Source organism: Dasypus novemcinctus, chromosome 12 (assembly GCF_030445035.2).
Source record: "Dasypus novemcinctus isolate mDasNov1 chromosome 12, mDasNov1.1.hap2, whole genome shotgun sequence".
Taxonomy (NCBI): Eukaryota; Metazoa; Chordata; class Mammalia; order Cingulata; family Dasypodidae; genus Dasypus; species Dasypus novemcinctus.
The window spans coordinates 101,212,376-101,228,042 of record NC_080684.1 but is presented as its reverse complement, the minus strand read 5'-3'; the positions used below and the strand labels follow the sequence as shown (position 1 = coordinate 101,228,042).

At 35.7% G+C, this 15,667-nt stretch overlaps 1 protein-coding gene across 2 annotated transcripts in view; it reads right to left on the bottom strand.

The window, feature by feature from the left end:
• Positions 1-15,667, bottom strand: part of EP300 (E1A binding protein p300) — a 76,077-nt gene that overhangs the window by 37,363 nt on the left and 23,047 nt on the right. For both annotated transcript variants that reach the window (XM_004484156.5, XM_058309179.2), the window contains exons 3-7: positions 11,420-11,596; positions 10,209-10,470; positions 9,432-9,545; positions 7,426-7,671; positions 385-478 (exon numbers count right to left, since the gene is read on the bottom strand). In XM_004484156.5, coding sequence (XP_004484213.2) covers positions 385-478; positions 7,426-7,671; positions 9,432-9,545; positions 10,209-10,470; positions 11,420-11,596 — 893 coding nt within the window. The remainder of the gene's footprint in view (positions 1-384; positions 479-7,425; positions 7,672-9,431; positions 9,546-10,208; positions 10,471-11,419; positions 11,597-15,667) is intronic.

Here is a 15,667-nt window from a genome sequence, read left to right as displayed (position 1 = left end):
GGAAAGAGATAAACCACAACACCTCTAGGTGGCGAGAAGGATGGAAGTCTAGTGTGATATAAATTCACCTTAAGCTGTCACTTTAACACAGCTTATCTCAGGAAACGCCCCCTTGGGTAACAGATGAATTCTTAACAAAGGGATAGCGCAGACTCATTTTTAAAGTAGCTGCAACCCTGCAACTTCCTAGAGTATTTGAGAAAATATAATTACTACAAATAACTGACACATTTCAAATAAGGTTATATGGATAGACTAAAATATCGAGCCAAATACTCTATGTTTTCAATCATCAAGGGTATTCTTCAAATCAAGAAAACTAAATTTAAAAACTCAAATTAGGAACTTAACAAGTATTTGAAATGTGACATAGATAAAACTTACTTTTGAGAATTTATGGCTGAATGCAACATCGAGTCAGAAAGAAGATTTGGTGTTTGAACCCCTACACCTCCATTTACTCCCATAGGACTAGCACCTAAGTTAAAAACAAAAAACACAAAAAAGAGAATATTTTAAATAGCAGTAATTAAAAGAAAAAAAAAAGAAAAAAGAGCTATAAAAATACTAGAAGAAACATCACAAGTTTTTATCCTTCAAAGACCTCAAACTCAGAAGCCACAAAGGACAGTATTTATACATTTCAGTAGGAAATCAATACAAAAACAATGTAAACAAAGCCAAGAGGAAAATGACAAAAGAAAAAAAAAAATTAGCAACACCTATATAAATGCTAATGTTACGTGTGTTTACAAACTGGTAAGAAAAAGATGATCCAAAAGGAAAGGAACAGAACTTTACAGAAAAATACAACTTAAAATATATATGCTCGAATGTACTTGCAGTTAAAGTAAAACTTAAAATATTTTTCATATATTTTAATTGTCAGAAACTTTTCAAATTTTGAGGATACCAAGTGTACTGGGAAAGAGTATGGAGTAAGAAGCATTTTCAACCAAAATTCATAGCTTTGTAAACTGACAGAATGTCCTAAGAGGGTTATTTGGCAATTGTTAACGAATACAAAGCTTATGGACATATTCTTTGACTAAAGATTTCTACTTCTGATAATCTGTCTTATACTTTTATAGCAACGTACAGATATCTGTGTGATAATGTTAAAAGAAGCAAAAAACCAGAACTAAAATTAAGGGACTTAACTACTGGCATGCACAAACTTTCATTAGCATAAAAATTTTATGTATGGACACAGGCACCTAAGAACAATGCCTCTTAGAGGGATGAGAGGTAGTGTTTGGGTTTTGTGAAAAACTTGTTTTTTACTGACTCCTGCTCCTCAATGGCTTGAATAGTTCTATGTGCACATATTACTTCCAAAAACTTTAATGAATGTTGTTTCTCTAAATGAAGAAAGATACTGTTGCCTTCATTCAGCCAAGCTTCCTTAAATGCTTAGGTAGAACTTTCTATTTAACAACAGGCCAGCTCTCTAAAACATAGTTGCTAAAGTGTTTCTGAAATATATTGTGTCATCCACAATTCTGTATTTGTCACTGTAAACAACTCCATGTGTAGGTATTCCTTTACAGAAAAGTTATTTGTTTGAAGGTAAAAATAGTGTAATAAGGTAAAAGAAAAAGTGAATACACTATATTATGAAGTTGCTTATCTTACTACATGAAAACAGAACAACATTCCAAAGCCTCCAAGTCGATTTAATATTCGGCATATGATTGCAAGCAATGACTCAATCTTAACTTGAGAAGGAATAACCTTACACAAGCTAGTTTTTTCAAAAGATTTATTTTATTTATTTCTCCCCTTACATTCCCCCCTTCCCCCCCATTGCTGCTCTCTGTGTCCATTTGCACTCTCATTAGGCAGCTCCAGGAACCGGTCCTGGGACCTTCCAGAGTGGGAGACAGGTGATTACTCTCCTGCACCACCTCAACTCCCTATGCCTCCACATCCTCTTATTCTCTCTCCTCTGTGTATCTTCGCCAATGGCGGGCGCTGGGCGTTATTCCCACGCAGGGCGGTACTTCTGCACAGGGTGTCATTCCCATGTGGGCCGGCACTTTGCATGGGTCATCTTGCTGCGTGGGCCAGCTTGCCCTCACCAAGAGGCCCTGGGCATGAAACCCTGGACCCCTCATATGGTAGATGGGAACCCAGCTGGTTGAGCCACATCCGTTTCCCATACATAAGTTCGTTTTTAAGACAAGAGTGAGCATTCACTTGAGAATTCAAAAATGAACACAAAAAGAATAGAATCTAAAAAAACAGCAAGAAAATAGATCTTTGTTTTCCAAGACTTAGGCGGGATCCCAAATATCCTTAATTGACAGGACATTTGAATTCAAAAGGATCTGGAAGATTAAGAATGTGGTCAAATACAGTCACTGACAGTTTACGTTAAAAAGTCCTAATTCCAAAATAAAGTATACAAAAATGAATTCCAGGCTCCAGAGAGGATTCTCTATAATCTGACATGTAATAGAGATGCTATAGTTTTGTTTATTTAATAATTTGCCTCCCTAGCCAGACTAGATGATATTTCCAACTAGTGACCATGCCCCTTTAAGATTTGCTTTTTCAGCACACAGTATAGCTCAATGAGTACTGTTTACCATTTGTTCAACTGTCCTTGTCCATCAGAGATAACCTAAATTATACAACTGAGAACATTCCACTATTACAGACAGTTCTGCGATAGCAGAAAACACACCTGTAATCCCAGACTGGAACTGTTGCATTGCTTGGAAGCATTACTATAAATGTTTGCTTTATTTCTATGTCCTACACGGTACTACAAACCTCAAGTAAAGATAGGATAACATAATCATACATATTATTTTTCTAAAGAACTGAAAGCCTGGAAACATACACTAAAGAGGACTGAAACTAAGTAACTGAGCTATAAAATCTTTACAAGAGAGTACAAAGTAAAGCAGTAAGTTTCTGATAACAGTTCCAGAATTTTCCTAAGACAATTGAAAGATAGTAACTTAACCAACAATTTAACAATAAAAAGAGAATAGGGCTACTACAAGAAAGACTAGGTAAAGGCAAACAAGAGTGCCAAGATATAGTTACACTGAAATTATTACAGCTTGATCATATTCAATCCATCATCTACGACATATTCATCACAAATCTAATTCTAAGAAAACAATCAGATAAAGCCAAATTGTACCATAATCTACAAGATAACTGAACATGTGAAAAGTCAATGTGTGAGCAACTCTGTGATGAAAGTGAGAGCCACTCTGAATGGATTGTATAAAACATGGTGCTATATAACACAGGGAATCCAGTGGTGGAAGATGGACTGTAGTTAACAGGACAAGTAACAAAAATCAATACAGGGTGTTAATCAGGTGCGTTAGGGAAAATATACCAAATGTGAGGGCTATAGTTAGTAGTAATATTTTGCTGATGCTCTTTCATAGTTTGTAATAAATGTTTCACAACAAGGCAAGGTGGTCATGGTGCAGTGATGTATGGGACCCTTATACGACGGTATGTATGCTTGTTTTGAAAGTTCGCAACTTTTACTATACACTTATTGTTTATGAATGTTCATGTATGAATGCTATACTTCAATAAAATTTTATGTAAAAAAAGTCAATGTGTGAGGAATAGAAAAAGTGGGATGACTTCTAGATTAAAAGAGACAAAAGATATCTAACAAAGTGAATGTAAAAACTTTAAAAGACTGAGTTGCAAATGGAGAAATTTGAATATAGGCTGAATATTAAATGGCATTATTGAACTAATGTTAAATTTCTCAGGCATGATAATGGTACTACAGTGTTGGAGAATAATGCTTATTATGAGGAGATATATACTGAAACTGTTAGCTGTCTAGTATCCGGTGAAGCATCAGGAGGTCTCAAGTCTACATAGAGATAGGGCGTATGGTGTTTATTGGACTATTCCAATTTTTATGCAGGTTTGAAAAATTCACGTTACAATTTAGAGAAAAAAAATCTGTATTCATCTTTTAGAAATGGGGGAAAGAAGTCACTAGAATACTTCCTTCACACTTAGATCTTCAATGACTGTGATGGAGGAACTTAGAAGATTTTGTCTTTGTTGGGAGATACACAATCCTTTTTCATAGCCCTAATTTCCTGACAGTTTTTTCCCTGATTCGTAATTACATATTGAATCAATCCATGCTCTTGGCAGGACCTCCAAGAATACTGTAGGGTTAAGATGGTATAGGTGGCAAGTGTCTACGACTGACTGGATAAACAAAATGTAGCTGTATACACATACAATGGAAGACTATTCAGTCATATAAAGTTCTAATACATGCTACCATATGAATGTACCTTGCAAACATTATGGCAATTAACCAAGAAAAAAATTATATTCCTAATAAACTCCATTATTAGACTCTATATACAAAGTACAAATAATGTACGATTGTGCTATTATGAACTAAACATATTATATAAACTCATGGAGTTAGCGATTAGAATATAGGCCATCAGAAAATAGAATGAGAGTAGAGAATGAAAAGCTGAGGGTTAATCTGTGCAGAACTGGTAAAAAGGTTGTAAATCTTTGGAATCTTAGAAATAGTGAAAGTATATCACAGAGCTATTATGTGGGTTATGTCAGTGGTTGAAAGATTAACTCTAAGGTCTGTATATTACTAGAAGAAAAGCTAAGAAATTTAACATGGGACTGGGTAACAGTGAAACCTCATGCGAAATATATGGGTGATACTGCATATATAAAACTTTTTTACAAAACATAAATACAAATACACTAGAGAGAAGAAAACAGAATAGAAGCTATGCACGGCAAGGGAAACAGATTGAGAGGTGATGAAGTTTTGTTGTTGCTGTTTTTTGTTTTATTATTACTATTATTGGAATAATGAAAATGCTTTAAAAATGAAATGATGAATGCACAATTATGTGATTATACCAAATACCACTGATAACTGGTCACTCAAAGTAATTACTTAACAAGTTAGCACTACTTGTTATGAAACAGCAAAAAACTCAGTTAAGTTGCTTTATAGAAAAAGGCATAGAAATTTATCTAAGTTCCTAACTAGGTAAAAACAAGAAATAATCCATTTTTGAGAACAGTTTCAGGAATTAAATCAAATGATGAACAACAATGACAAAAAAGGTAGGAATGAAGAATATTTAAGTATATTAAAGTAGAAATAGCCTGGCAGTGAGTGCTAACAATATTACCTAAAATAGTCATAGCAGTGAGTGCAAAATCTGACTTAAAAACCTGAAGGCAAGAACCAAAAGCTCCAAGTCACTGCCTGGCATTTTATATGCAAATTATTAAAAGGAAAAACAGATATTGGTGGGACTCAAAGGATTACCTTTCACTCTCTAGACTTTCAATGTGAGAGAACATAACTACCAAACTGTTTATGAAAATAGTATATCATTCGATTTTTAGATCATGTGACTCAAATGTGCTTTTAACAAATCAGTGAAGGACAAAGAAAAAGAAAAATGCCTGAACAGTCAATTCAAGAAAGTAAAAATGAAGCAACAGAGCAAACCAGTGGAGAAGAAAAGAAAGTAAATTTGCTGTATTAATCTAGAAACCTAGGCGAAATTATTTTTGTAAAAATTAAATTACGTAAAAAACTCAAGAAGCAATAGAAATTCAATTACAAAATAAACTTATCTATCCTGACAAGTATTTGGTAAAAGACAGTAATATCTTACAACAATGTGTGTGCCCTGATGTTCAGAGCAGCATTATTTACAATTGTGAAAAGGTGGAAGCAACCCAGTGTCCATGAACAAATGAATGGATAAACAGTATATGTGTGTGTGTGTATACACACAATGAAGTAATATTCACCCATGAAAGGAATGAGTTCTGAGACATGCTACAACATGGGAGAACCTCAAAAACATTATTCTCAGTGAAATAAGACATGTTAAGAATAAAAACTGTATGGAATTACTTATAAGAAATGACCAAAAACAGAAATTCAACAGAGCTAGAACTGATCAGAGGTTACCAGGGGAGGGTGTAAAAGGAGAAGTGAAAGGAGAGTATATCCAGTATGATTGATATATTGCAAACAGAAGCCATTACTTGAAATAAACTATAATATTAACATACTTATTTTTGGAACGTGGAAGATTATTCCATAATGGACAGGTAAAATTATATGTACATTTTAAAAGTTAAAAACAACAAAATCAGCAAGATTCCATTTTTATAAGAGAAGTGTGCCCAATTTTGTTTCCTCATTTAAAATCAAACAGTAATAGGTAAAATCCAAAACCTGTTATGAATATTAATAGCAGGATAAAAAGGGATTTCATACAAAAAAGCATGGTTAATTATTCAGAATCAGACTGCTTTCTAGCTAAAGAAAAACTTCTGTGTAGTACAGTGGCTAAGTGCCTGCTTCCTATATACAAGGTCCCGGGTTCAATCCCTGGTACCACCAGATAAGAAACCCCTCCCCGTGCCCCCAAAAGAAAAGCCAAGGTATTAAAAGCCATGGACTTGCTGGATATCTAAAAAAATGGCTTAGATATTCAAACTGCCTGGCAGCAAAGGTGTAATCATAGAACAAGTTTTTATTTTACCATATTCAATAAGAGAAACATATATACCCCAAACAAAAGATCAAGACACCTCTCACTTTCCCAAGTCCCAACACAGGAAGAGGTTAGGCAAGCACATTAAAAAAACAAACAAACAAAAAAAAACCACTCTAAAAGGCACACTATTCCTGCTGCCAAATAAATCGAAATTTATATTAATAATAACCACATTCATTTCTATTCATTTCAAACCAAAACAATGCCAAGGTACATTTCTGTTGTGAGGTTCTAAAAACAGCAATACTATTAGAAACTGAAATGTCCATCTGTAAGAGCTTATATACAATGAAATACTATATAGCCGTATAAAGGATACACTGGGCATTAAAAGAGAAAGATGTCTACACTGTGTTGAAGAGTTGAATTGTTATAAAATGTGATCTCATTTCTATAAACATAAACTCATAAATACGCATAAAAGGATCAAGACGTATATAAACCAGTAGCATTTAACTCTGGTAGATTATAAAAAGCATTTTACAACACTGAAATTAAAAAAACAAAAACAAACCTACTTTAAAAATTATTTATATATGGACTGGATGTGGGCTCAAGCAGTTGAGGGCCTGCTTCCCACACGGGAGGTGATCCCGGGTTTGGTTCCCGGTGCCTCCTAAAATAAATTAAAAACAAACAAACAAACAAACAACAACAACAACAAAAAACCAAGCAAAGACAACCAACTTAGGGGAGCTAATGGGGCTCAGTGATTGAGCACCAGCTTCCTACATATGAGGCCCTGGGTTCAATCCCCTGCCCTAGCACCTTTAAAACAAAACAAAACAAAAAAGGCGCATTGACATGCACAACCAACATCACATCTAATACTAGGAGGACACAAACTTACTCATGTTGCTCATAGGGCGCATGCCTTGGGGAGACTGCCCAGACTGCTGATTCTGCTGGCTCTTTGCTTGCACCTGGGGTTGTGTGGGCATCTGATTTACTTGATAGGGTAGTCCAAGAGCTGCATAGGCTCTTTCTATAGAACTAGGATCAATCTGATTAACATTACTTAGGCTGGGGGTAGATTGCTGACCCACCCCTAGAGAACCAGCATTTCCAAGTCCAACAGTTGCTCCAGTCAAAATTGCTAGAAAAGACAAAAGAAATGGTATTACAATATTAAATATGGTGACATAATAATATTAAAGATGGTGACAAAAGACTAGCATGTTTGAGTGATCTTCAAAAAGCATAAAATTATTGTTCACACAATTATGAAACATTTCAGTACGTCTATCTCGTCTCCCATTATTTCCTTGAATATTTTCTAATTGCTGAACAGACAGGTCAAAGGGATTATTAGCACAAAAGACTTTTGATCCAAAATATCAATAAGCACTCCCAGAGTCAGTACAATGTTCCCACAAATGGTGCATGAATACTTAAAAGCTGTACAAATACCAGTACCAGGTGGTGTCATATCTGCCGAAGTTACATGAGAGAAATTTCTCAGTTCACAGTGAACTTTGCTGGTTTTCCCCCTCTTGTGAGTTGTCTATTTCCTACTTAGAATCTGCTGAGTTATGATTTCTTCACTAATTTCAGGATTGAATTCCTTTTTTCACGTGATGCTCATGTACTTCAAAATTCATCCTTCAAACCTGTTTAATGTTTTGTTTCTAGAAAGAGAGTCTGGTAGCTATACTTTTAAAATGTATGATCTTTTTTACTTATGACTTCTCTGGTGGATTCTCTAAGAAAAGCTCTTCTCCATTCCAGTTATAAAAATAATCTCAGATTTTCTTTCCTTTATTCTTTCTTTCCAAAAATTCCTAACTAAATATTTATACTACACATATAGAATAGTAACTTGTTCAATACCAAAGCAATGATTTCTTAAAGTTTTATTCATTTTAAATGGAACATAAATTCTATCATTAAAGGAACCTTATAAGAACCAGCCTATCTGCTTGGTTCATATAAAGCTTGTAAATTCTATAGGCAAATACACATGGGGATGCTTCTGGATTTTTAAAATTCTCTTCTTACTTATCTGTCATTTCTGATGCAGATGTCGTCATCTTGTAGTTTTTACCACTTTGTATGTTAGCACACTCCTTATTCCAAGTTTTTCTGACTATTCTCACAAATTTGTTTTACCAGATGAACTTCAGGATCATTTTATCAATTTCCCTAACTAATCTCTAATTGCATTGACAAAGCAACTGTATAAAACAGATATTTTACAATTGTATCAAGACTACTCATCTGATAGCTGCCATTTATTTCACCATTGAAGTGATCTGCTTTTATAGTCATTCAGTAATATATGTAATTTCCTATGAAAGTCTTTTAACAATGAATAGTTTCCAATTTAATTTATTTTTAGTTGCTCTTTTGACTGTTTTTTAAATACTTAAGCAATCACATCACCTGAACGTAACCATGCCTCTTTTGTTCTCGTCAATTACAGTTGGGTATGGACATTTAATACTGATATGGATGTAACATTATCTTCTTTTACCAATACTTCAAAATAGTACAACCAAACACAACTTCCATATCCATAATTTTACTTTTTAATTAGAGTGGTGGTACTTGCTGCAGATTTAAGAATGTTGTCAATTGACTAGGTTGAAAAAAAAGCTTGAACAATCTTGTTTTTATAAAGAATGAATACTAAGTTTTTGGATCTCATTTTGCTAACAAGCAGTTCAATTCTATACGTTAACTGGAAGCAGAAACAGTAAAAGGTAAAAATAATTTCTTCAACATAGTGTAGTATTAAAGCAGTAGTCGGTCAGAGGAACCTCACGTAATCCAAGTACTCTGAATCTTTAACAAATTGCACTGATAAGATTCCAAGGAGAATTTTAGTGCAAAGCCTCAAAAGATTTAATCACTTACACTGTTGATTTCTCTTATCTCCAGCATTTTTGAGGGGGAGACACACAGGACAATCATGCCTTGTACAATTCTTCCAGTGTGAAATGATTTGTCGAGAAGAGGCACAGTGTGCCACTAAAGAGAGGAAAAGTGATTTTAAGTGTAGTTTATATATTTTTATATTAACAACAGCAAACACTTATTAAGCACTAGGGCTACAAACGAATTAACTAATTTCATTTTCATAACAACCATACAGGGTAACTCCAATTAATACTCCTATTTTACAGTTGAAAAAAAGGAAAATAGTTAAATCACAAAGATACTAAGCACCAAAATTGAGATTCAAATCCAAATAGTCTGGCTCTAAAACCCGTAATTATAACCAAGATGCTATACAGCCTACTTTATTCTAAGTAAAGATATTCTAAACTAGTGTCATATCTACACATACTTGTAAGATTTTCAGTAACTCATAAATACATATTCAAATGTGTAAGAAATTTGGTAATACTGCTCGGTATTTGCCTACATGACAGCAAACCCTCAATATTTATGCTATGCTGGGGCAAATCAAAGTCAATGAGAATTATCACAAAAGGAAGGCCTTAAAATTCCTTCTGCCATATCCCTACTTACTTACTCACAAATGATACCGAATTTAATCATGTCCTAATAAAAAGAGAACGCTACCAAGATACTCAAAACAGACTTGATCACATTTTCTCTTTTCTTCCTGAATACATTCATATTTGTAAATATTAATTACTAAGCGAACTAACCCTCTAACTCACTCACCTTGGCAGGACTTGCCTGACTGGCAGTGTGTCATGTGGTTTAAGACGTTTTTCATTGTGCGACAGTGGGGAAGATTGCACTGCCTTACTTCCCCATTAGCTTGCTCCCGGCGCTGGCACTTGTGAGCATGTAAAAGGAGTACAAGCTGCTGCTGGATGAGCTTGCGCTTCTCTGGATCAGCTGTGTGCGCTCCAGAACCCATCCCTTGGGCTACTGGAGTCACCAGGCCTGGCTGCTGGACCTGCGGGGCCTGCTGTTGACCCTTAGGGATGTAACAATAGAGATACATTTAACGTAGGTGTCACAATCTGCTGTTTCTTTGATAAACAGGGACCTGGACATTTTCAATTAAAACCTTTAAGGATGGTCTATTACATGCCAGACTTCATTTTTCAGTGTGGGGGATTTAAAGATCAAGTATGGCTCCCACCATCAAGAAGCTTAATATAATGAGAAAACAACAAATTACTGCATGCATTACCATGTTATATAATCCAAGTATTGCATAAGGTATACAGAGAGTGAAAGGAAAGAATTAGACAAAGTAAACTCAAGTAGGAGAGGGAATAACAGAGCAGGATTTGTAGGGAGAAGAGTGTCCAAGTTAAATGCTAAAGAACAATGAGGAGACCTAGCAGGACTTTGTAAGGTGGGTAAATAAAAATCACTATAAGACTATTTTTTCCAAAGTTAAACACAGACACCCCGACATATTTACAACTAAAAAAGTTTGACTTTAGAAAAAAAAAAAGCAGTGTTTAAAACTTATGAAATTCTTCCATAACAAAAACCACTGTTTAATAGGTAACTTTTTGGGAGGGAAGTTACTTCTGTGCAATATTATCAAATTAGCAGGTAAGATCATTTAGAGTTGGGATCCTCTGCCAGAGTCCTTCCTCTAAGACAATGCTACAGAAGTGCTCATAAGCAGAAGCTGCTGGGTGGCAGGTCACTGTAGTAGTAACCCCACACTTGCTATTATTTGCATCAGCATCCTTATTAATCAATACCACAAGAAACAAACTACCATATGAAATGGAATAAAGGCACAAGATTGCTTATGCACTGAGGTAATACCCATTACTTAGCTACTTAGGCTCTAATGTATAAATCCTAGTGTATATAATAGTAGAAGGTGTGAAAGTTTAACAATTCTTTTTAATAAAAGAATGTCAGTTTCAAAGAGAAGTTTGTGATAGACCACTACCCACCATGTTGGGCATTCCTCCACCAGGAACTGCCTTTTTGTCCATTGCGAATGGAGATAAGCTATTTGGTAGTACAGTCTTCGTCTGAATCTGGAGACCAATTCCACTGGCTCCAATTTGCTGTCCAGAATTCTGAGTGTATGGTGAACCGTATGGATTAGGGTTGTTCATCATTCCCATCTAAGAGTAAGAAACAGAAAAGAAATTTATTTCTTAATGAGATATTACGGTTCCCTTTCCCTTTTTACTTCCTAATTTACAAAGACAATTTTAAAGGAAATTCTGTGCTTATTAGAAAACAGACTGTAATCATATTTCCAAGATCAAGATCTCAGGTACAATAAATTTACAAAGCTATTTTCTCTAAATATGTGAGATAAAGGTGTTTTAGGAGAAAAGCATCTTCATTTAACTGTATATGCTAAATAAGGTTCACCACTCATCTTCATTAAAAGCCACACAAGACAACACTATGTTTTTGTGTGTTCATTTAATGTACGAATTAATCATGGCTTAATATATTCAATTCAACTTAATAAGACATCTAGGGGAAGCAGATGTGGCTCAACTGATAAGAACTTCCGCCTACCATATGGGTGGTCCAGGGTTTCATACTCAGGGCCTCCTGGCCCGTGTGGTGAGCTGGTCCACATAGAGAGTCGCTGCTCATAAGGAGTGTTGCCCTGCACAGGAGTGCCCCCCATGCAAGGTGTGCAGCCCCACCCAGGAGTGGCACCGCCCGCACAGAGAACTGATGCAACAAGATGACACAACAAAAAAGAGACACAGAGAAGAGACAATATGAAACAGTGTACTAGGGAGCTGAGGTGGAGGAAGAGAATGATCACCTCTCCCACTCCGGAAGGACCCAGGATGGGTTCCTGGAGCCACCTAATAAGAATACAACAGACACAGAAGAACCCAGAGCTAATGGACACAGAGATCAGACAACGGACGGGTGGAAGGGGGAGAAATAAGAAAGAAAAACAGCAAGAAAATAAAAAGATCTGAAGGGAAAAAAAAAAGGACACCTAGTCCCTAGTTTGACATGCCAAAGCATTCTAATGCTTTTTCTGGCATTTTGTTTATATAAAAGCAATGAAACTGGTAATTTGGGGGCTATTTTCTTTTTTATGTAGGACCAAGATAACATGATATTTCTAAAACTTTTTGAATCTGAATCCTTTAGATAGATGAAGCATGCAAACTTCAGAGTCCACACCATTTCTTGTCTTAAACCTAGCTGCTTTATTCATTAAGTACTTCCTTGGCTTTTAAGGTCATTTGAATTTGCAAACCCTATGTACTCTAAAAAGAAGTTTCCCTTCTGCTGTACTTAATGTAACTCCATCTAGAGCCATCATACTGAATAATGTTTAGTTGAAAGAAGACTGTTAATATTAGTTACTCAAAGGCCAAATGTTTTACCAATAATGAAACTTACTGTTAGCCCCTGCCCCCAATTCTCTTCTCCTACATAGGATCCAAACTATAAGGTAATCATCACCTTACTACAAACATACAGCAAGGGCTTAGAATGGAAACTAAGGAAGTTTCAGCTACTACCTACTTAAAAGGAGTCATAATAGATTTCTATTTCCTCCTGTCAGAGGGTCCTTCTATTCTACCTCTAAAACACACCCCCTCCCCCACCCTAAAATCCCTCTCGTGTATCCATGCTCACTGTCACTGCCTTAATTTAAGGCCTTCATCACTGCTTGGGCAGACTGCACCGAACAGGTTTTTTTGCCTTCTGTCTTTACCTCTTTCTATTCATATGAGCAAAAGGGGGGAAAAAAATTAGTCTACCGGAGCCTTCATGAGCTTCATAAGCCTGATTACCTCTCCATGGTATCCTATTACTTCCCCATACACATTACTTGCAAATCTGAGAGAATCATGCTTTTTGAAACTTCTGCATCTGCCTTAAGCTTTTCCTTTTCCCTAAAACTACGAATGCTGCTGCTTCTTTACTATTAAACTCTTTGTTGCTAATACATAAAGGAAATAATGTACTAAATTCACAAAGAGGCAACTAAATTTTCATTTTTTATTGCTTACTTAGCTGGTACAACTTATAATTAAGAAGCTGCTGCAGATTCTACTCATCCTTTTAAGACACATTTTAAATGTTAACACCTCTGTGAAGAATCTTTCTATTCTGCTACAGAGTTCTTTTTCTACCCTGCCACAATTTTCCACACATTTATTTTTAATAACACAGGTAACAAAATAATGTTTAAACGTGTGCCTCTTCGACCCCTAGACCATGCACAAAAGCAAAAACTGCAGTTCATTTACCTCCGTAAGCTGCATCCAGACTTCCTAAACCTGCTCAATTACCATAACCCAGTGACTCAGGAAAATAAAAACTACAAATGCCATAAAATAAATTATAGGAAAGTGTCAATAAAATTGTTTTTAAAACGAACTATGGACTAAATAAACTTACTAGTATTCTAAAAAAAAAAAAAATCATGTGCATATCTATACTCTATAAATCCAAATGAATACATCGTTATCATTACAAAGATTTGCCTCTACTGGAAAGGAAAAAAAAGAAAAAAGCAGTTAAAGAACATTTGTATTTTCCAGATGAGACCAGAGACTCAGAAGTTAAGTAATTTGCCCAAGTGCCCCAAAGAGGATGGAAGAGACTGAGGTAAATGGAGTCATTTGGATGAAAGCCATTAAAAAAAAAAGGAGGGGGGCACTCTGAATGGGAAGTCTGAAGAGATAGGGTTAGAGAAGAAATAAAAAACTACTAATTCAGTCTCCAATAATCAGCATTTTGTATGTGAATCTGGCCAGTAAGCTTGTAGGGACAATCAATTACAGACATATGGTTTTAATATGAATCCAGGCTGCTTTTGGAAGTTTCAAAAATGTGGCTACAGCCTGGCCCGCAGATGCCGCGGAGAACCGACTCAGCAAGGTGACGCAACAAAAATAAGGTAGACAAGCAAAAACACACACAAGAATGCACCGTGAATGGACATAGAGAGCAGACAGCACACACACAAAAAACAAGCCATGGGGGGGGGGTGTTGAAAAAATGTGGCTATAGGGAAGCAGATGTGGCTTGAGCAGTTGAGTGCCTGCCTACCACACGGGAGGACCCGGGCTCAGTTTGGTTCTAAGAAGATGAGCAAGACAGCCTAGCTGATGTGAAGGACTGGCATGGTGAGCTGACATAACACAATGACACAACAAAGAGGTTCAATGAGAAAACACATTAAGAGACACAACAAGCAGGAGCAGAGGTGGCTCAAGCAATTGGGCACCTCCCTCCCACATGGGAGGTCCTGGGTTTTGGTTCCTGGTGCCTCCTAAAAAGAAGACAAGCATAAATGAACAGACACAGAGCAGACAGAGAGCGCTAACAATGAGGGGGGTGGGGGAGAAGTAAATGAATAAATCTTTAAAAAAAAATGTGGCTACAAGTACTGCTGCTACATTAAAAAAAAAATTGTAGATTTACAGAAAAATGCATAAAATAGAGAGCCCCTATATATCATCATCTTCTTAACACCCTGCATTAGTGTGCTACATTTGTTACAACTAACAAAAGCACGTTTCTACATTTGTACTATTAAATACAATCCATGGTTTTTATTAAGGCTCATTGTGTTCCATAGTCCTATGTGGTTTTTTTTTAAAATTTCTATTCTACTAACATATACAACCTAAAATTTCTCCTTTTAGCCATATTTAAATATATAATTCAGTGTGATCGATTATGTTCATGAAAGTGCTTACCCTCACCATATATATGCCTTTAAAGTATCAATATTTATATTAACTCAGTTCTGATATATACAGCCTACATACACTTAGGGGAGTTTAATTTCACTTAATTGTGTTTCCTATTATCATGAAATAGAAATGCATGATAGAATAAGGAAACCATTCTATCATAGTACCTGCATGACAGACAATAAAGGACAGACAACATTATCTGAGTAAATAAAATTCTGGAATTTGCAAGATGCCTTATGTCTTTTGTTAATAAGCATAATGCCATCATTCAAATATATCCCAGAAGAATCTGTTATTTCACATTTGTTCACATTGATACTGTCTTACCTAGACTAAGACTGAATTTCAACCAGTTCCTGACCTTGCTCCCTCAATCATGATGCATTATCTAGAAACTCCAAGTCTGCTCTATAGTAGACTGGTATCAAATATACAGAGACTGCACTAACTGCTGGTCACTCTGACCAACACACACTCTCAGGCTTTTGTTTT